At 37.2% G+C, this 23586-nt stretch overlaps 1 protein-coding gene across 2 annotated transcripts in view; it reads right to left on the reverse strand.

Moving 5' to 3' along the window:
• Positions 1-13836, reverse strand: part of BTBD8 (BTB domain containing 8) — a 106656-nt gene extending 92820 nt beyond the window's left edge. For both annotated transcript variants that reach the window (XM_047085547.1, XM_047085546.1), the window contains exons 1-2: positions 13540-13836; positions 8609-8806 (exon numbers count right to left, since the gene is read on the reverse strand). In XM_047085547.1, coding sequence (XP_046941503.1) covers positions 8609-8806; positions 13540-13688 — 347 coding nt within the window. In that variant the 5' untranslated portion in view covers positions 13689-13836. The remainder of the gene's footprint in view (positions 1-8608; positions 8807-13539) is intronic.
• Between the last annotated feature and the right edge of the window lie 9750 nt (positions 13837-23586).

The raw sequence follows: 23586 nt of genomic DNA on the forward strand, positions 1-23586 counted from the left end.
TTAGCAAACCAAATTCAACAATGCATTAAAAAATTATTCATCATGATCAAGAGGGATTTATTCTTGCAACTCAATCAACATGATACATCACATCAACATGAGAAAAAATAAAAAACATTTGATCATTTGAATAGATGCAGAAAAAGCATTTAAAAAAATACAACATCCATTCACAATAAAAACCCTCAACAAAGTAGGAACAGAGGGAACATTACCTCAACATAATAAAGGCCATATATGAAAAATCCACAACTAATATCAACCTCAATGGGAAAAAACTGAGAGCTTTTCCTCTATGGTCAGGAACAAGACAGGGATATACATTCTCACCACTGCTACTTAACATAGTTCTGGAAGTCCTAGCCTCAGCTATCAGACAACAAAAAGAAAAGGCATCCAAATTGGCAAGGAAGAAGTCAAACTTTCAATATTTGCAGATGACATGATACTCTTTATAGAAAACCCGAAAGGCTCCACCAAAAAACTACTAATAAATGAATTCAGTAAAGTAGCAGGATACAAAATCAATGTACAGAAATCTGTTGCATTTCTATACACTAATAATGAAGCAGCAGAAAGAGAAATTAAGAAAACAATCCAATTTACAATTGTACCCAAAATAATAAAATACCTAGGAATAAACTTATCCAAGGAGGTGAAAGACCTGTACACTAAAAACTATAAAACATCGATGAAAGAAACTGAAGATAACACAATGAAATGGAAATATATTCCATGCTCATTGGGGCACGTGGGTGGCTCAACTGAATGTCCAATTCTTGATTTCAGCTCAGGTTGTGATCCCAGGGTCACGGGATCAAGCCCTGCATGAGGGTCTGCACCAAGTGTGGAGCCTGCTAAGAATTGTTTCTCTCCCTCTGCCCCCTCCCCATTTGTGCACTCTCTCTCAAAAAAAAAAAAAAAAAGTGCATATATACATATGTATATATGTATAACTATGTATATGTATGTGTATGTGTGTGTATACACAAACTCAACACCAAAAAAACAAATAATCCCATTAAAAAATGGGCAGAGGAGGGGCGCCTGGGTGGCTCAGTCAGCTGACCGTCTAACTTCAGCTCAGGTCATGACCTTGCAGTTCGTGAGTTCGAGTCCCACGTCAGACTCTGTGCTGACAGCTTGGAGCCTGGAGCTTGCTTCAGGTTCTATGTCTCCCTCTCTCTCTGCCCCTCCCCTGCAAACGCTCTGTCCCTCCCTCTCTCTCAAAAATAAATAAACATAAAAAAAAATTAAAACCAAAAAATGGGCAGAGGAACTGAGTAGACATTTTTTCAAAGAAGACCGACAGATGATCAACATATGAAAAGACAGTCAATTGCACTCATCATCAGGGAAATGTAAATCAAAACCATTAATTAGCTATTACCTCACAACTGTCAGAATGGCTATAATCAAAAACACAAGAAACAAGTGTTGGCGAGGATATAGAGAAAAAGGAACCCTCGTGCATTATTGGTAGGAACACAAACTGGTACAGCCACTGTGGAAAATAGTACCGAGGTTCCTCAAAAAATTAAAAATAGAATTACTAAACGATCCAGTAATTCCACTACTGGGTATTTACCTGAAGAATACAAAAACACTAACTGGAAAAGATTATATGCACTCATATGTTAACTGTAGCATTATTTACAAGAGCCAAATTATGGAAGCAACCCAAGTGTCCATCAATAAATGAATGGATAAAGAAGCTGTGGCATATATATGTGTGTGTGTGTGTGTGTGTGTGTATATATATATATATATATATATATATATATATATATAATGAAATATTACTCAGCCATAAAAAAAGAATGAAATCTTGCCAGCTGCAATGACATGGATGGATCTAGAAGATAGAATGCTAAGGGAAGTAAGTCTGCCAGAGAAAGACAAATACCATGATTTCACTCATATGTGGAAATTAAGAAACAAAACAAAACAGAGACAAACCAAAAAGCAGATTCAACTATAGAGAACAAACAGATGGTTAGCAGAGGGGAGGTGGGTGAGGGAATGGGTGAAATATGTGAAGGGGATTAAGAGTACACCTATCATGATGAACACTGAGTATTGTATAGAATTGCTGAATCACTGTATTCTACACCTGAAACTTATATACTACTGTATGTTAAATACACTAGAATTAAAATTAAAAATTATTAACATATTTTTTTTAAGTAAGAAAAAAGAAGAAATGAGGAAGACTGACTTGGGGGGTATCTACAGATGACCGACTAGTGGTATAGACTGCCAAGATGAGATTCAAAGAAAGGCAGTTTAGAAAGATGGGAGAGAGAAAGATATAAAGGTAGCAATTAAGTATTCAAGTGTTTTAAAATGCACGTGGGAATTGGCTTTATTCAGGTATGCTGAGGCCGGATGATTAGGAAATGAATGCCATTGAAAAAAATAGTTTGTAATTTATAATCCCCAAGCAGAGAGAGACACACCCCAACCAGGAATGGCCACATAGAGAAGCAATAGGGTTGGTCTGGAGGCTGAAGGAGGGAGATGCAAAGGCATAAGCAGAACCCTTTTCTCTTGTTTTCTGAGGGAAGGCATGGGTGACATAAGATAAGCAGCTGAAGGAGCTTAATATTAGATAGTTTGAATAATCGGAATTGGGGGTGGGGAGGATGGGGGGCTCTGGGCTATAAGGGTGACCTTTAGTTTTCTGATACTTTGCCCTGGGAAGATTAGGGCAGAGGAATATTGCCTTTTGGAGTATAAGAATCAGATAAAGGAGGCAGGTGTTGAAATGGATTCAGGATTACTTGGTGTGCTCACAGGAATTACCTAACCCTGGGAGGAGCAATCTCTCCCCAGTGAGGCCGCAGATGTCAGAACATCAATAATACAGAAAATATAGTTCAATATAGGTAATATAACAAAACACCTATCCCACCCACTTCCAGCCCTACTAGTATAAGAAATATGAGAGAGAAAATAACCACTACCTGACAAAGCTGCAGGGGAAATACAATCTTTTCTTCTGTGCTATTCTATGTGTTTACCTTACTGACAAGTTATCTTAGCATCCCCCAGTTATTGATGGTTAACTGAAAATTCAAAGGTCATGCCTCTTAAAAAAAAAAAACAAAAAACAATGGAATAAACAGTTGAAGTGTGAAAAAAGAAAGGTCTTTCCTCTTTTTTTCCTCACACACACATGCACACACACAAAAATATATACACTCTGACAACTATAACAGGGTAAGTCTTCTTGGGAAATCAAAGATTTTTAAGACACTAAGTTGAATTTTAACCATGAGGTCATGAAGCAAGAACTACGTTCCACTGCCAATTGTTTGAACCACATATGATGCCACTGTAGATGCCACTGTATATAAAACCATATTTCAAAGGCTGCATTTCCCACTCTAAAGTGCATAATACCAAAGGACTCTACAATGAGTAGCAATATAACAATACTTCAAAAATTTTATTGTTTATCTAAAAAGAAAGAATGTGCGATAAAGTCACTAATAAGGACTGAATTTCATAAGTAAAAATTGTAAAGATTATTTTTCAGAAGTTTTACTAAAAAAAACTAATCTCAATATTTTACATTATAATCCTCTCCTTACACTTTAATTAATATAGAGAAATTCCAATGCAATCTGCTAAAAAAAAAAATGGAAGGGGTACATCACAAGCATTTTCTATGTGCAAAATACTATACAAAATACCACTGAGCATGTTCACATCCATGAGATGATCTAATTTCAAGGAGCTTACATAACCACAGACATATATGACTAACCTAATACAAAACAAAATGTGATTAAGTGCTTAAAATAGAGAGGCCTGTGAAGTGCTGTGAAGCACAAAGCCATCTACTCCAACCTCCTTGTTCTAAATATGAGAAAACTGAGGCTCAAAGAAATCATAACATAAGATAATGCACAGCCCAAAGGCAGATCTCTGCTTTGCTGCCAAGTCCGGTGCCTCCTCCACTCTACCCATGCTGTCTCTCAATCTTTTTATCTATCACTTCCAATGACAATAAATACAGGAAAACATTGATGTAGTTTCCTCCTTTCTCTGATATATAAAAATTTAACAGATCCCATGCATCTCATTTAAACATGCACTCAAGGGGCGCCTGGCTGGCACAGTCAGTAGAGCATGCAATTCTTGACCTAGGGATTGTGATTTTGAGCCCCATGCTGGATGCATTTTTTTTTTAAATAAAATAATAAACTTACATACAAGAAATGTATCATGTCATAGGGCCAACTACTATAAACACTTATTAAAATATATTCAGTGCTTACTATATGCCAAACCACTATGCTAAGTGCTTTATAAGCATCTCATTTAACCCTCACAGTAACACTCTGAGGTAGATATTGTTATGTCCATTTTTCACATGAGGAAACTAACAGTAAGTGATTAGTCAAAGTTCACACAGTTAGAAGTGGTATACCTGGCTTGACTACAGAGCCTGCTCTTATGACAATACCACTATACCACATAATAGAACAAAAAAAGTATACATTTTAAAACCGATAGTCGGAACTCAATGATGAGCCTATGATCTATATTAAAAAATGATAATGATTTTTTAAACTGCACTTAAAGTATCTGTTTAAATTATGTCATACTATTCTTACACACAGGGTGAGTCAAGGTTAGGCAATTTTCCATTTACGCTTATAGGAGTTTCACATAAGAAACTCTGAAATAATAAAAAATCAGATCATTCAAGCATGTCAGAGCATAAAAAGAAAAAAAGTAAGCCAAATCACACAAATACACTTAAAATTTAATTACCCAAAAAGAATTTTCTACACTAAAGTTAATATGATTTGGATCACAGGCAAAATGTATGTCAGCAAATAAAGACTAGCATCAAAAAACACTTAGGATCCAGGACATAAAAACACAAAAATCCAACTTCGATTTCTCACAAAAGTCAAACTGACATTAAGAACAGACATACAGACCAATAGAATAGAATCAAGAGACCAGAAATAAACCCTAACATTTACATGTGTATTATTAGCTCAGGCTACCATGACAAAATATGGTAATGGATTATGATTTAGGAGCCAGATTGGCTTAAACAACACAAATTTATTTCTCACAGTTCTGGTGGCTGGAAATGCAAGATGAGGGAGCCACCATGGTTGGATTCCAGTAAGAATTCCCCTCACAGCTTGTAGTCAGTCGCTTTCTTACTGTGTTCTCACACGGTACAGAGAGAAAACAAGCTCTCTGGGGTCTCTTCTTTTAAGGGCATTACTACAGTCTTGAGATGGGACCTTCATGACCTCACCTAAATCCAATTACCTCCCAAAAGCACAATCTCCAAACACCATCACCTTGGTGGTTAGGGTTTCAATATATGAATTTGAGGGGAAACAATTCAGTCCATAACAGTGGGCAAGTGATTTTCAATGAGAGTACACAGACAATCTATTAGGGAAAAAATAGTCTCTTTAAAAATGGTGCTGGAACTAAATATCCACACACAAAGGAATGAATTTGGACCCTTTCTTTACATTATACACAAAAATTAACTCAAAATGGATCACAGACCTAATGTAAGAGCTAAAAGCATAAAACCATAAAATTCTTAGAAGAAAATATAAGAATAAATCTTTGTGACCCTGGATTAGGCAATGGTTTCTCATTTATAACATACCAAAAACACAAGTGACAAACAAAAAATTAGATAAACTAGGCTATATTAAAATCCAAAACAAAAAATAAATAAAAATAAATAAAATAAACAAAATCCAAAACTTCTGTGTTGCAGATGACACCATGAAGAATGTAAAAAGACAACCAATACAATGGGAGAAAATGTCTGCAAGTCATGTGTCTGATAAGAGCCTAATAGCCAGAATATATAAAGAATGCTTATAATTCAATAATAGACAAATAACCCATTGAAAAAAATGGACAAAGGATATGAATAGACAGTTCTCTAAAGAACATATAATATGGCAAACAAACACAAGAAATATGCCAACATCATTAGCCATCAGGGATATACAAATGAATATGAGGTACCACTTAATGTTCCCTAGGACGTTTATAATAAAAAAGAAGATAATAACATGTGTTACAAGGATGTGGAGAAACTGCAATCCTCCACATTGCCAGTCGCAATGTAAAACAGTATGGCCTCTTTAGGAAAAGAATCCAGCAGTTCCTCAAAAAGTTAAACAGAGTTGCCATATGACCTATAATTCCACTCCTAGGTATATACCTAAGAGAAGTGAAAACAGGTTCACACACAAATTGACATACAAATGTTCACTGCAGCATTAGTCATAATAGTCCCAAAGTAGAAACAATATAAATATTCACCAACTGATAAATGGATAAACAAAACATGGTATAGGCATACAATGGAGTATTATTTGGCAATTAAAAAAAATGAGGTAGTGATTCATGCAACTAAGCTGAAACTTGAAAACATCATGGTTAGTGAAATAATCTAGTCACAAAACCCCACAAATTTTATGATTCTATATCTGTGAGAAGTCCAGAATAGACAAATCCACAGACACAAAAAGTAGGTTAGTGTTGCCTCGGGCAGGAGGGTGAGGGAATGGGCAGTGATACCTAATGGCTATGGGGTTTCTTTTGGGGATGTTGAAAACACTCTAAATCATGGATATGGCTGTACAACTCTGTGTGAATATTAAAACCACTGAATTTTACACTTTAAATAGGTGGATTATATCTGTGGTATATGAATTATATCCCAATAAAGCTATTCTTAAAAACTGGTAATTGACAAATTTGTAGTACAATACAATGATGTCATTGCCAGTATTGGCTTTAAACTTAGTTCCACATTTACTTGTCATCATTAAGCACTCAAATCAAGAACCTACTAACCAGTACATACATTGCCCTTTACACAGAGCCCTGCCCATAACCAGGCACAATAAACACCTGCTGAATAAGTATATGTGAGGGGTGGTGTGACAGAAAACCACTAAAATATCATTTAGAACAATACCCAACTTCCATATATTAGAAAAAGGGAAGAAATGGGAGGGCAGGATTTAAAAAACTGAAATGAAATACAAATAAACACTTCAAGATTTAAAAACATAAAAAACTTAGTGAATTTTTATGGTGCTTATTACGTCCCAGACATTTTACATCTCAGAAAATTCCAGGCACAGAGGGATTAAGTTTGAGGCACACAGCTACCAAATGGCAGAGTAGAGAATTTAAACTCAGGCATTCTAGCCTTAGAGTCCATGTCATTTAAATGTCATAAAGACTAAAAGATATAATTTTGAGGAACTACATTAGAAAATACTTCTCTCCTGGATACATTTAGCAAAAATGAATGTCAAATAATCACACATATGAGCATAAAATAATAAGGCATTAAAATGAAATTCTATTCAATTAGAATGGGGATTAAACTAATTTCTCCCATTATTTAGCTGATGAAATCTCTAAGTTCAGCAAACACAAGTCCCCAAAATTACAAATCAGTTCAATGGACATTCTATTTTCAAAAATTTTGACCATGCACAAGCCATAAGAATAAACAGTTATGGGGAGCCTGGGTGGCTCAGTCGGTTAAGCACCCAAGTTCGGCTCAGGTCATGATTTCGCGGTTCATGAGTACAAGCCCCACTGACAGCTCAGAGCCTGGAGCCTGGAGCCTGCTTAAGATTCTGTATCTCCCTCTCTGCTCCTCCCTTGCTCACATTTTTTCTGTCTGTCTCTCTCTCTCTCTCAAAAATAAACATTAAAAAAAAAAAGAATAAAAGGTTATGATCTCATATTTTTACAAACATAATCCATTTAAAGCTTTGCATACCAATAATACAGAAGTCAGTAGGGGCACTTGGGTGGCTCAGTTGGTTAAATGTCTGACTTCAGCTCAGGTCATGATTTCACAACTCATGAATTCAAGCCCCGTGTCGAGCTCTATGCTGACAGCTCAGAGCCTGGAGCCTGCTTCAGATTCTGAGTCTCCCTCTCTCTCTGCCCCTCCCCCTCTCACACTCTGTCTCTCTCTCTCAAAAATAAACATTAAAAAAAATCAAATACACATATTTATAAATGGTTATATAAATATATATAAATTTATATATTGTAAGAATATATAGCAATGGTTCTCAGTAGGGGGATAATTCCACCCTCAAGAGGACATTCAGTGATGTCTGGCAGGCATTTGGTTCTCACAACTTGGGGATAGAGGGAACTCAGGAAGGGTCCTACTGGCATCCAGGGGCCAGAGGACAGGGATGCTGCTAAACATCCTAAACTGCACAGCACAGCCCCCACAAGAGAATTACCCAACCCAAAATGTCAATAGAGACACTGTCCAAAAACCCTGGCAAGGAGTAACTCACTTGAATTACCAGAGAACACACCATTTCTCCTCTTTCAGGCTCAATCTCAAATTAGTACTTAGTCTTTTCTAATACTAAGGCTCTAATACTCTAATACTAATATTTAGCCTCTACTAATACTAATTACTAAGATAATTTGGAATTTAAATGAATAGATTTTTCTTAGGTTATAAAACAGATATGAAATATGTTTAAAAGATAAACAATTATATATTAGACTTAAATATAAGAGGAAAAAAGATAAAGAAAGCACTTACTGTAAAAATGTTCTAAATTCTGAAGTTTCAAAGTTCTCTACAACAACAGGCTCATGATTTGTTAAATTATCTGATGTCTGTCCAATAGTATGAAAATAGAAGTCAGGAACCCTTGCTAAAAGGACTGCTTTGTGTGCTTTGAACAAAGTATAACCTATGGAGAAAATAACATCTGTATGGATTTCTTCCATTAGGAGCCTGTAATGAATAAAAAGAAACCATAGTTTAATTAGTGATGCTCAGAAATATATAACATATGCATTTTTATAAAATAACTTTTTAAAATAACTCAAACTAAAAATTACAGAGATAAGTAACACAATAAAAATAGGTTAACATGAAAAGGAGTTTGTTCTTAGTTCATTCCAAAGAACACCGTTTAATATTAGCTTTGAATCTAATTTTCTGAAATTTATAGTGAAAACAAAGGTAATTATACCAAAAACAATAGGACTTTTAGAAAAGTTCTTTTTAATTCTTTCTGGTAATAATAAAATTTATCTCCTGCTATTTATGTTGATTTTCCTTAAAAATGTACCTACTTTAGACTTATTTCAGAAAAAGAACACAAAGTAGTATTGTCATTGACTATTGAAAAGAATCAATTTTTTAAAATCTTACTAAAAGAAGCAAAGAAAGTAAAATGTCAACAACACATGCAAACCAAATATAACAATAGACAATCCAGATTAGAAACTGGTACATTTTGTTCCAACTATTGTTAAATACCAAGTCTGAAAAGGCAGGCTTGGCCATCAAGAATGTGACATTTAAGCCCTTTTCCATTTTTTTCCTCACACAAATAGAACCATGCTCTAACCTATTATTAAAATGGGCTCCTGGGGTAACCCACTGAAATCCCTTTATTAACACACAGACATAGTTGTTGTAAAGCCCACTGATTACATGTCAAGTGATGGAAGAACAGAAATCAGCATCATAATACTGTCATAATCTTTTGTCCCTGTGAAAACTATACATTTCTACTCTAAATACTAATACTTCCTATTACTGTATCATTATGCTCAGCAAGGTATGTATTCTCAGGGGATTTCCGTATTGCAGGATATAACTGGCAATCACACCGGTACACTATAGGAGGTACAAGTAATGGATATAGATATCCATTACAGTGAAAGCTTCGAATGTTACCATTGACACTCACATTCCTCCAAGACCAAGTTAATGGCTCCTTCCTCTGATTCCAACACACTTGGTGCATACCTCTATTATAGCACTTGTCATTGCAGCATTATTTGTATGTGTCTTTCTCTCTACTAGACGATAAACTCTCCAAAGGCAAAAACTGTATATTTAGTATGTAGAGCTCAGTATCTGCTTGTTGAATTTTGTTGTATTTTGCCCTAAACAAAACAAATGCTTCAGAGCACAACTTTCAGAACCTTGGAAACAATGAGCAGACAGAAGCATTTTAGACAATATTTTCATCAATATATCATCTTCATAAGTGGTTTTTAAAGTTATGCAAAAATAGGGGCGCCTGGGTGGCTCAGTCAGTTGGGCATCTGACTTTGGCTCGGATCGTGGTCTTGTGGCTCTTCAGTTCCGGCCCCGTGTCAGGCTCTGTGCTGACAGCTTGGAGCCTGGAGCCTGCTTGGATTCTGTGTCTCCCTCTCTCTCTCTCTCTGACTCTCCCCCCACTCGCACTCTGTCTCTGTCTCTCAAAAATGAATAAACGTTAAAAAATTTTCTTTAATTAAAAAAATAGGCGAAAATGTATTTGTCTCTCAAACATTAATTAAAAAAATTGTACAAATACTCAATTTGTTCCTTCCTCCCACCCACCTTCTCTCCATCCTACACTCATCCTCAAGTGAATAAGGAAACAATGCAGCTAGTAGCCATATAACCATCACTAGGGTATCTGCCTTGTTCATAATATATGCTCATAAGTATTTGTTAAATTAAAAAATTTAATGTGTTTAAAAATTGTTAATATGAAAATATAGTGCTTTTTTTTTCATAAAACCATATCAGTTACAAGTATATATTGTGTGTTAAAAGTAACAGAATTATCTGACTCAGACTGGCTTAACCATTAAAGGGGGTTTATTGGCTCATCTAACAGCAAAGTCTAGAGGAAGGACAGGTTGGAACAAAGCTTCAGCCATGTCAAGGCCCAGCTTCTTTCTATGTCATTTCTCTGCCAACTATGCATTAACCTATCTAGTGCATTTTGGACTGCTGATTATCACTAAAAATTTCCTGAACATGTACTATGTACCAAGCACTGTGGACAGATAATGACTAAAACATCATATGTGCATTCAAGAATTGTATTGAATAGCAGGGAAGACGGGTCTGAAAACTACAGAGTGTGACGTATTCAATAACACAAATAAATTTTTTTCTAAATTTTTTTTAACGTTTATTAATTTTTGAGACAGAGAGCGACACAGCATGAACAGGTGAGGGTCAGAGAGAGAGGGAGACACAGAATCTGAAACAGGCTCCAGGCTCTGAGCTATTGGCACAGAGCCTGATGTGGGGCTCGAACTCACAGACTGCGAAATCATGACCTGAGTTGAAGTCGGCGCTTAACCAACTGAGCCACCCAGGCGCCCCAGTAAATTTTTTTCAAAGACAGACATGAAAGAAGACCTTACAGAGGACAAAAAAAAAAAAAAAAAAAGGGCATTTTAAAGATCAAGTAAGAGTTGGTCAGGGGAACAAGGCAAGGTCACAGAGAGTTCTTGGCTCCACATTCCTTGCTAAGGTATGTGTGAGTATGGAGTTACAAACTGGTCAGCAGAGAGTACTGAGGGGCTGAGAAGTGACAAATGAAGCTGCAGATAAGTAAGAGGCAAAGAGTTTAACTCTGTGTTACAGTTGAAGGGGCATCAAATGACTTAAAACATAGACAAATTCATATTTATCTATGATGAATCTATGAATCATCTATGAATAGATGATATCATAATATCATCTATTAGTTGTGTAGAAGAGGAGTTTATTGGTTGTGAAAAAGAGGAAGTAGGGGGAAATGAGAACGAAGATGAGGAAATTGCTGCACAACAACAGATCCTCAACAGATCACTCAAATGTCACCTTAAAAAGCCTTCCCCAAACTCACCCCAGTCCCCATCACCTTTGTTTGGCTATTATCTCTCTTACTAGAGTGTAAGCACAGCACCAAAGCCATGTCTTATTAATCTTTGATTCTTCAGGACCTAGCACAAATCTAGGTACATGGTGGGTGCTAGATACTTCATTAATATTTGCCGAATAAATCCATTATATTGCTGTGCTTGAAAAAAGATTAATTTGGCACAGCAATTAAGGTGGCTGGGTGTACATATGAAGTTTTTCATTTAAAAAGTCGGGGGGGGGGCCCAGGTTGGCACCATCAGTTAAGTATCTGACTCTTGATCTCTCGACTTAGGTTATGACCTCAGTTTGTGAGCTGGAATCCAACATCCAGGGCTGACGGCATAGAGCCTGCTTGGATTTTGTCTCTCCTCTCTGCCCCTCCCCTACTTGTGCTCTCGCATGCGCACGTGCGCTCTCTCTCTCAAAATAAATAAACTTAAAAAAAAAAGAATTAAACAAACAAACAAAAGAACTGCTACATCTATATTTATTTGCCTGTAACAGGAACTTGGGAGTTCAGGGTCCTACCCTTAATTATTCCTAGGATAAGCATAGATTGTTCACTTGCTATACCTTAATTTCATTTTCTTTATATAGACATGTTATCTTCCTTAAATTCCTGACACCTTAAGCCAGGAGAATAAAGCCACTAAAGGGAAGGAATGCCTCATCCTTACAGATTCACCCTAGAAACGGAACAACTTCATTTTTCCACCAATTACATTAATCCCCCACTGGTGGAGTCAAAGCAGCATCTTTGGCAGACAGGCCCAAATTAAAAGGGAATTTTCTTTTACTTTATAGAAAGCTCAGCTTATAGCTGCTGGGGCCTTAAGTGTGGGCAACAGAAAGAACTTTTTAAAATGTAGAATGCTGCACAACAGTTGGTTATTAGTGGTAATTATGTTTACTCTAGTTCAGTAGTTCTTAAAGCGTAACCTAGGCCAGCAGCATCACCATCACCTGGGACCTCATTAGAAATGCAAAAGCTCTATCCCAGACCAACTGAATGAGTACTAGGGTCTGGGACCTAGTAAATCTAAATTTTAACAAGTCCTCCAGGTGATTCTGCTGCACACTGAAGCTCAGGAATCACTTTCGGTGGAAATGGCAATTGGCTAGGGTACATTCCTAAGCTTCATTTTCTTTATAAACTGAGATGTCATTACCTGGATTCACCAAAGCCTGAGTTAAGGTTCATAACAACCCATCATTTGCTTGGGCCCTCATGGGAGCTGGGAGTTGCTGGGAGCTGTAGAGTGTTCTAGGCAGAGAGTGGAAGCTGGGTTGCAATCGGGAAGTATTTTGATGTAAGCATTTCTGGTAAATTGTTTAAAGAGAGCTCAGAAGAAAGTGACCTCCGGGGCTACTAATTGTTCTATTTTTCCTTAATCTAAGTAAATATTCATTTTCATACCGGATTTTATCATTTTTCTGAAACTGTTTAAGGTTTTTTTTGTTTTGTTTTGTTTTTAAGTGTACGTTTCAGGACCATGAAATCTGGATCCAACACCACCTTAGCGATAGGTCTTTCAAGAACTAAGCCTGCTCGTGTTATTTCGGCATAGACTGGTGCCGCACGTAACTATGATGATAATTTTGGCTTCCTTTTTGTATCTGGTACATAGTCTCCGAGGTGCTCGGGACTGGTTTTTTAGGGCGAGCCAACGGCTCTGTAGCGTGGAGACTGGTACACGTCCCTCAAAAGCCTGAGGCGAGGAGAACGAGGAGAGGAGGGATGGAGAGGCAGAGAAGGAGCCACTGGGGCGGAGATGGATGCCTTAACAACTGAGGCAGCCAGGGTTCCCGCCTCCTCCTACCTGAGCAGATCCTGGCTGAGCTGCTCCGATATCACCGCCTTCAGTCGGCGCCGCTCACAGGGCCCCTTCTTTTGCAACCCCTTACTGCAAACTCCAGGGGACCTCAGAAGTACCACGGGCGTCGCGCTCCCCTCCCCACAGCGGGCCATGTCCCACAAAGGTACGGCGGCGCCCCGCAGGCCCAGTACTGGCTCTCAATTCCCGGCTGTGGAAGAAAGGGGCGTTTCCGACCCAACGCTCCTCTCCTACCCGAATCCGCCCCTCAGGGAAAGGTTGACGCCTCTGGTCCGTTTGCACACGGTCCCCTACAGCGGCCGGACAGCTCTCTAGGGCATTCTCAGAGGCCGGCGCCTGCACGTGACCCAGGAAGGGTGTGCGCAGGCGTAGTAGCTCTGTTTACTTCGGCCGGCGGGCACCGCGCCCCGATTGCCCAGGGATCAAACCATATCCCGGGATAACCAATCTGTGCGACTCCTTGTCCTCTTCCTCTTTGCGTTGCGGGTGGTGCTAGCCATTCATTTTATTGGATGTTTCATTGCGAGCTGAGTTCAAATGAACCTGCGCGCTTTTCCACATTATGTCTTCCTGGGATGTCAGAGCTTTTTTTTTCCAGGAAAGAACAGGTCGATGAGACCTTTCCTGTAGCGAGTCACGCTCCCTCGCTTTGTTGTTTTGAGCAAGAAAAACGGGATGTGAGGAGTAGGGAAAGAACTTCGTAAAATCAGCAAGAGGTTAGAACATTCATGAATCCCCTGAAAAGGTGTATACAACGTCTAAAAGACCGCCATCGCTTTCTAATCCAAGGAGTGGCTCATATAACCTCTCATGAACTTTAGCTGGGAAATATCAGGTTGTATTCCAGCCCTTTGCATATAAAGCCATAATGTTTATGACGAGGAAGTGAGGAGGTAAGGCTGAAAGAGCAAGGCATTTAATTGAATGGGGAAGTGAATGGATTGGTGAGGTATAGAATTTTGAATATTTTGCCCTGAAGAAAATAGCTGGATGGATATCATTTTTAAATCTTTTGGTATTTTTAAAAATTATTTCCTCCAAAGGAAGAAGGCTCAATAGTTCTGCTTCATTCAGAAGCTCTGTACAAAGGTATCCTTTATGGTTGCTTGGTTTAAATCAGTTTTCAACGTTTCAGTGGTTATATTTGGTTCTTATGTCTCCTGAGTCTCTTCTAAACAAATACCAAGTATTTGGAAAATGTATGGACCTCGTACCATAAGATTGCGCAAAAAGTAGTCGTTTCTCCGAATAATGCCCCCTTCAGATATTCAGACACATTAATTATGAAAAGAATAACTGTTTAGTGGATTCTTAATCACACGTGTAGTATGAGGAATGCCAAAGATAATACAAAAATAGCTAATGTTTATTGAATGCTTATTAGGTGAGGGAACTGCTCTACTTGGTTTATATACATTAACTCAATCTTTGCAACCACCACTTAGGTAGGTACTATTATGAGCCTAATCTACAGGTGAGGAAGTTGAGGCATGACAAGATAGGGCAAGGTCACACAGCCAGTATAGTGGTGGCCTAGATGTTAAAACTTAGACTAGCACCCAACTCTTCCCTTCAAAGTCCTGCAAAATTTCTACCATGTCCCTTTATCAGCCAGTGAAGTAATATTCCAGCACTTTTATTATGCACAATTGTGTTTGTTATTAACTCACTGGTTGGAAAAGGATGACAGACTGGTTTCCGGTTCATGTAATTTAATTCTCTTAAAACACCTTAGGCAATTGACTACATGAAATGATTAAAGAAAAAGTCCACCTTTAAAAAGCAAAACTCTCATCACCATTGGAGAATTTTAAAGCATTATTTTTATTTTAATTAATTCCGGCTGTGAAGTTATTTATACCTTAATGTGAGAGAAATTATCTGATTTTTTTTTTTTCCTGAAAGACATTTAGGAAGAAAAGAGGATCCTAAGGAACTAGTAATGGGAGCTTTGAAGGTAGACACAGCTAAACACATAATTTTGGTTAGGGTTGGCCTTAATTATGATTCTCATGTGTGAAAATTTTAGGTAAAATTGCCTTGGAAGGCAAAAGACTCTTCCAAGGACTACAGTTTCATGAAAGAAAAGTGATTTTTTGGGAGCATTATTTTTCCTTCTTTAAAAATGTTTCATGTGAAATATTTCAATTTTTTTTTTTTATTTTTTAGAGAGAGAGAGCACATATGAGAGGGGGAGAGGGGCAGAGGGAGAGAGAGAATCTCAAGCAGGCTCCACACCCGGTGCAGAGCCCACAAGGGGCTCAATCCCATGACCCTATGATCATGACCTGAGCCAGTATCAAGAGTTGATTGTTCAGCTGAGCCACCCAGGCACCCTTCATATGAAACATTTCAAACATACAAAGTAAAGAAATTTACTTCACTTTACCCATTTACCAATTTACCCATTACCAAGATTCAACAATTATCACAATTTGGGCATATATGCTTTATGGAGTCTTCTTTCCTTTTGGTCCTTTCTTATATTTTTCCTTCTTTCCTTCCTTCCTTCCTTCCTTCCTTCCTTCCTTCCTTCCTTCCTTCCTTCCTTCCTTCTTCCTTCCTTCCTTCTAAAATTTTTTAAAGTAAAGGCACAGACATTAATTTTATTCCTATATACTTCAATATGCACCTCAAAAAAAAATTGGATGTTTCCTAACATAAACACATTATATAGCCACTAACATTATTCCTTACAAATTAATAATTCCATTTACTATATGGCCCATTATAAAATTTTCGTAACTGTCCTAAAAAATATCCTTTATAGTTGGATAAAGAATCAGTTTTCAAATGATTCAGAGGTCGCATTTTGTTCTTATGTCTCCTGAGTCTCTTCTAATCTAGAGCAGTTCACTCTCTCATTTTTATCTTCATGCCATTGATGTTGTGGCTGAAGCCTGGCAGACTAAGCTATAGAATATCCCACATTTAAAATTTTACTGTTTGTGTCCTTGTAGTATCACTTGCTATGTCCATTTATACCATACATTTCCTGCAAATATATGTTTCAGAGCCTTGATTAAATTCAGGTTCAATTTTTTAGCAAAAAAAAAATTTAATAGATGGTATGTTAGTTTTCTATTGATGCTTTAATTACCGAAAATTTAGTGGCTTAAAAACAATACAAATTTTTTACTTTCAGTTCTGTAGGTTGGAAGTTCCACATGTATCTCACTGGGCTAACATCAAGGTGTAGGCAGGACTGGATTCTCTTATGGAGGCTCTAAGGGAGAGTTTCCTTGGTTTTTCAGCTTCTAGAGGCTGCTTATATTCCTTGGCTATTGGCTTCCTTTCCCCCTTTTTCCGAGCCAGTAGGTTGAGTCTTTCTCACATTGCATTATTCTGACATTTTCTTCTGCCTACTCCTTTGCTCTTCTAAGGACTCTTTTGATTATGTGCAGTGCAATTGGATAATCCAGGATAATCTCCCTGTTTTAAGGTCAGCTAATTAGCAACCTTAATTCTATTTACAACCTTAATTCCCCTTTGCCATGTTCTGGGATTAGGATATGGACATCTTTCAGGAGGGTGGGGGCAAGCATAGTCCTGCCTACCACAAGTGGTAATTCATTTTGTATCATATCAGGAGTCATATAATGTTTGGTTATCCTCCTTTTAATGTTGCTAAAATGTATCATAGGTTTCATCTGATAATTTTGATAATTCTTGTTTGAACCAACTAGAGATTGCAAAATGATTTTATAATTCTATCATAATCTAAATTTATCTGCTGGACATTTGCTGGAAATCTTCCTTAAAGAAGAACTGTCCCTCATCAGTTAGAAGTATTGGATATCCAGAAAGGCATTTCACACTGTAAGGGCAGGATAAATGCTTAATTCTCTTATTTAAATTATCATTTTTCAAAGTAAGGAGTTGGTACCCTTGTTAATTCCAATATGTTCAGTTCATTTTTGTTATCTTCATGAACTCATTGATTTTTATAAATTTTATAAATTTTTGTGAATTCATTTATTATTGTTTTTGATGCTCAAATTGCTTTATCTGGCCCATGGGAGTTCCTTTATATTGGCTCCAATGTCCTTTTGACACATTCTTTAATCTGTGGTAGTATCCTTGCTTTCTGGCACAACCAGATACCAGATACCTTGTTTATTTCCCACTCCATCTATTCCTCCAAAGAACTACAGTTCCTCCAAAGTGTGGAATGGTAGGTAGAGCCCACAATCTGGGTGCTAAGTGTGCTCACCAATATTGAAGGGCCATGTTGTTTCTAAACAATATAGTTTTATAAGAAAAAAAAGTTGCTGGGGCACCTGGGTGACTTAGTCAGTTAAACATCTGACTCTTGATTTCATGGCTTAGGTCATGATCTCACAGTCATGAGATCAAGCCCTGCATCAGGCTTGAGCCTGATGGTGCTTGGGATTCTCTCTCTCCCTCTACCCCTCTCCATCTCAAGCATATTCTCTCTCTCTCTCTCTCTCTCTCTCTCTCAAAAAGTTAAATTTAAAGAAATTGCTGAATTTATACTATATCTGATTCAAATTTAACATTATGAGATTTTCAGATACTTTCTTTTTAAACTCCATTCTTTTTTTTTTCTTGCACTGAAAAACTCCTGGTTCCTAACAACGTTAACAGAATTACTTATCCAAATGTTCCTATAGAAGTTATTAGAGTTTCATAATAATATGAATATTGCTACTAACAATTAGACCGTGTTCAATTTAAGGTATTTTGCATTATAATGATGGGAATATCAAGTTGGGTGGTTACTATAGAACTACTATTTGTGTCCTCCCCAAATTCATACATGGAAATCTGATCCCCAATGTGATGGAATTTGGAGTTGGAGCCTTTAAGAAGTGATCAGGTCATAAGGGTAGAGCCCTCATGTATGAGATTAGTTCTGTTATAAAAGAGACCCCAGAGAACTCCCTTGCCCCTTTCACCATGGGAGGACACAGTGAGAAGACAGCTGTTTACACATCAGGAAGCAAGGTCTTATAAGACACCAAATGTGTCAGTCCATTGATCTTGGACTTTGCAGCTTCTAGAACTATAAGAAATAAATATTGGTTGTTTAAGCCACCCACAGTATTTTTGTTACAGCACCCTGAACTGACTAAGGCAGTGACGATTATAAAATATCACTTACTCATCTCCTTTCTTCAGTAAGAAATGCATGGAAATTATCTCAAACCAATATTTAGGGGCACCTGGGTGGCTCAGTGGGTTAAGCATCTTACTCTTGATCTCACCTCAGGTCATGATCTCACGTTTCATTGGTTTGAGCCCCATGTTGGGCTCCTCGCCAACAGTGCAGAGCCTGCTTGGGATTCTGTCTCTCCCTCTCTTTGCCCCTCACCTTCAATCTCTCTCTCTCTCTCTCTCTCAAAATAAACTTTAAAAAAAACAATATTTATCTTCTTTCTTTCTCTTTCCTTAAGCTTTCCTCTTCTGCTCACCTTCCCCTCACCCATCTCTTCTTCCTTCTCAAAATATCAGGAAGCTACCTAATGAAGTTTAAGCTTTAGGGGCCCCACTTGTACAAGCCCCTTCCAAGGCCCCAGTGGGGTCCCTAGAAATGTGTCTACTTTTTGTACTTTTGGGGGTATGTTTTTGTAAATTTAGTGAAGATATTTTACCACGATTGATCAAGACTTTCTTCTTAGCCAAATGTCCCCCTCCTGTATGGTGGCACTGAGTGGCTACATTTTTGGGAAATGGCCTCAGTGAAACTAAGTTAAGGGTACAGTAGTTTGGGCTAGCAAGGGATGTTTATTGATTTGCAACCATTTCCACATCTAGATAAATTGTTGCTCCCTGTTCTGGTCCAGGAATGGCTTCCAGGAATACTTTGCTGAATCTTCCTGCATAGTGACATGAAGGAATAGGGCCCAAGGCCACATGACATCACATCAAATGTGAATATGTCTTACAGCAAAGGGTGCTAGAGGTATATCGATAGTAAGGAGGTATTCAACATTAAGTAGAAGCTCCAGTACTTGTCAGTCCCTAGTCAGAATAAGAGGAGTATTCTCAATAATGCAGACTATGCAATTATAAACACAAATTTCCCCTTTGATGAGACTCAGACAAAATAGAATTTATCAGAATTCTTGTGTTTATATCTTATGTTTGTGATATTAGTGAGCTTTCCAGAAATTGTAATCTGTTGTAATTTCTTTACTCATTCTAAATAATCACTTTCATATCTAGAAAAAAACAATTTTAAATAGCAGCGATACCATTGATAATTTTTTCAATGTTATTTCCAATACTATGTCTTCCTGATGTTTCTTTTTATTTTGTCTTATAAAATATTCGGGCTATTCTGAGAAAGAACAAAGAGGCATTTATCCAGAAGATACTTTTTGGAGAGAATAAAAATGACAATTTAGTGTACTTATTTATTGCCAGTGAAGCTCTTAATGCAATATTTTCTCTGCAAAACTGAAGGACAGGTGACAAGCTATACTTCCTCTGGCCTTACTTTAGCACTAAACAAAATAAAGGCATTAACTAGAACAAAGTGAACAATGTTTATGAATAGATCTCTCTTTTTTATCTTATTTTTAAAGTTTTTATTTAAATTCCAGTTAACATACAGTGTAATATTAGTTTTAGATGTAGAATTTAGTGATTGGACACTTATATACAGCACACAGTACTCATCATAACAGTGCCCTCATAATTCCTATCGCCTATTTAACCCATCCCCCTGCCCACCTCCCTCCATAACCCTCAGTTTGTTGTCTATAGTTAAAAGTCTGTTTCCTAATTTGTTTCTCTTTTCCCCGCTACATTCATCTGTTTTGTTTCTTAAATTCCACATATGAGTGAAATCATATAGTATCTGTCTTTCGCTAACTGACTTAACTAGTTTAGCATAATACTAACTCCATCTGCATCGTTGCAAATGGCAAGATTTCATTCTTTTTTATGGCTGAGTAATATGTCACTGTATGTATATATATATATATATATACCACCTCTTTTTTATCCATCATCAGTCAATGGACACTTTGGCTCTTTCTATAATTTAGCTATTATTGATAATGCTGCTATAAACATCTGGGTCATGTATCCCTTCGAATAAGTATTTTTGTATCCTTTGGGTAAATACCTGGTAGTGCAATTGCTGGATCATAGGGTAGTTCTATTTTTAACCTTTTGAGGAACGTCCCTACCGTTATCCAGAGTGGCTGCACCGGTTTGCATTCCCACTAATGGAACAAGAGGCTTCCCCTTTCTCTGCATCCTCGCCAACACCTGTTATTTCCTGTGTTGTTGATTTTAGCCATTCTAACTGGTGTGAGGTGGTATCTCACTGTGGTTTTGATTTGTATTTCCATGATGATGAGTGATGTTGAACATCTTTTCATGTATCTGTTAGCCATCTGTATGTTTTCCTTAGAAAAACATCTATTCATGTCTTTTGTTCATTTTCTAATGGGATTATTTGTTTTTTGGGTGTTCAGTTTTATAAGTTCTTTATGTATTTTGGAGACTAACCCTTTATCAGATACATCATTTGCAAATATCTTCTCCCATTCCATCAATTGCCTTTTAGTTTTATTGATTGTTTCCTTCATGGTGCAGATGCTTTTTATTTTGATGACATCTCTGTAGTTCATTTTTGCTTTTGTTTCCTCAGGAGACATATCTGGTAAGAAGTTGCTATAGCCAGTATAACCAAAGAGGTTACTACCTGTGTTCTCCTCTAGGATTGTGATGGTTTCCTGTCTCATATTTATGTTTTTAATCCATTCTGAATTTATTTTTCTCTATGGTGTAAGAAAGTGGTCCAGTTTCATTCTTTTGCATGTTGCTGACCAGTTTTCCCAACACCATTTGTTGAATAGACTGTCTTTTTTTTTTTTTTTTTCCATTGAATATTCTTTTCCTGCTTTGTCGAGATTAGCTGACCATATAGTTTGGGTTCATTTCTGGGTTTTCCATTCTGTTCTCTTGATCTATATGTCTTTTTTGTGCTAGTACCATACTGTCTTGATGGCTACAGCTTTGTAATACAGCTTGAAGTCTGGAATTGTGATGCCTCTAGCTTTGCTTTTCATTTTCAAGATTTCTTTTGCTGTTCAGGGTCTTTTGTGGACCCATATGAATTTTAGGATTGTTTATTCTATCTCTGTGAAAAATGCTGGTATAATTTTGATAGGGATTGCATTAAATGTGTAGATTGCTTTGGGTAGTATAGACATTTTAACAAGATTTGTTCTTCCAATCTATGAGCATGGAATGTTTTTCCATTTCTTTGTGTCATCTTCAATTTCTTTCATAAACGTTTTATAGTTTTCAGAGTACAGAACTTTTACCTTTTTGGTTCAGTTTATTTCTAGGTATCTTATGGGTTTTGGTGCAATTGTAAATGGGATAGATACCTTGATTTCTCTTTCTGATACCTCATTATTGATGTATAGAAATCCAAAAGATTTGGGGCACCTGGGTGGCTCAGTTGGTTAAGCACCCAACTCTTGATCTTGGCTCAGGATTTGTGAGTTCGGGCCCTACATCAGGCCCTGTGCTGATAGCATAGAGCCTGCTTGGAATTCTCTCTCCTCTCTCTGCCCCTACCCAACTCATGTTCACTTGCTCTCTCTCTCCTTCTCTCTCTCTCTCAAAATAAATAAATAAACATTTAAAAAAATAAGTGCAACAGATTTCTCTGTGTTGATTTTGCATTCTGTGACTTTACTGAATTTGTGGATCAGTTCTAGAAATTTTTTGGAATCTTTTAGAATCTTTTGGGTTTTCTATATAGAGTATCATGTCATCTGCAAACAGTGAAAGTTTGACTTCTTCCTTGCTGGTTTGGATGCCTTTTACTTCTTTTTGTTATCTGATTGCTAAGGCTAGGATTTATGTTGAGGTATGTTCCCTTTATCCCTACTATGTAAAAGGTTTTTCTTATGAATGAATGTTGTACTTTGTCAGATGCTTTTTCTGCATCTATTGAGAGGATCTTATGGTTCTTATCCTTTCTTTTTATTAATGTGGTGTATCAAATTAATTGATTTGAGAATATTAAACCACCTTGCAGACCAGGAATAAATCCCACTTGATCATGGTGAATGATTCTTTGAATGTGCTGTTGGATTCAATTTGCCAGTATTTGTTGAGAATTTTTGCATCCATGTTCATCAGGGATATTGGTCTGTAGTTCTCTTTTTAGTTTGAGTCTTTGTCTTGTTTTGGAATCTGGGTAATGCTGGGCTCATAGAACAAGTTTGTAAGTTTTCTTTCTATTTCTATTTTTTTGGAACAAACTGAGAACAATAGGTATTAACTCTACTTTAAATGTTTGGGAGAATTCCTCTGTGAAGCCATTTAGCCCTGGACTTTTGTTTTTAGGAGATTTTTCATTACTGATTCAATTTCTTTGCATCCACCTGGGTGGCTCCATCGGTTAAGCATCCAACTCTTGATTATGGCTCAGGTCATGATCTCATGATTCATGGGTTCAAGCCCTATATTGGACTCTGTGCTGACAGTGCAGAGCCTGCTTGGGTTCTCTCTCTCTCTCTTTCTGTCTCTCTGTCTCTCTCTCCTTCTCTACCCCTTTCCTGCTCACATTCTCTCTCTCTCTTTCTCAAAATGATTAAACACATAAATAAATAAATAAATAAATAAATAAATAAATAAATAAATAAATAAATAAAACATTAGTCTCTTGGGGCTCCTGGGTGGCTCAGTGAGTTAAGCGTCTGACTTCAACTCAGGTCATGATCTCATGGTTTGTGGGTTTGAGCCCCATGTTGGACTCTATGCTGACAGCTCAGAGCCTGGAGCCTGCTTCAGATTCTGTGTCTTCCTCTCTCTCTGTCCCTCCTCCATTCATTCTCTCTCTCTCTGTCAAAAAGTGAATAAACATTAAAAAAATTAAAAAAAATAAAATGAATCTCTCATGGGCAGCATATAGATGGGTCTTGTTTTTTTGTCCATTCTAATATCCTATGTCTTTTGATTGGAGCATTTAGTCCATTTACATTCAGAGTAATTATTGGTAGATATGTATTTAGGGCCATTTTATTGCTTGTTTTG

The sequence above is a fragment of the Lynx rufus genome, unplaced genomic scaffold (genome assembly GCF_022079265.1).
Source record: "Lynx rufus isolate CCGP_SWC_20201006 ecotype Redwood Valley unplaced genomic scaffold, mLynRuf1.p SCAF_2, whole genome shotgun sequence".
Classification (NCBI taxonomy): Eukaryota; Metazoa; Chordata; class Mammalia; order Carnivora; family Felidae; genus Lynx; species Lynx rufus.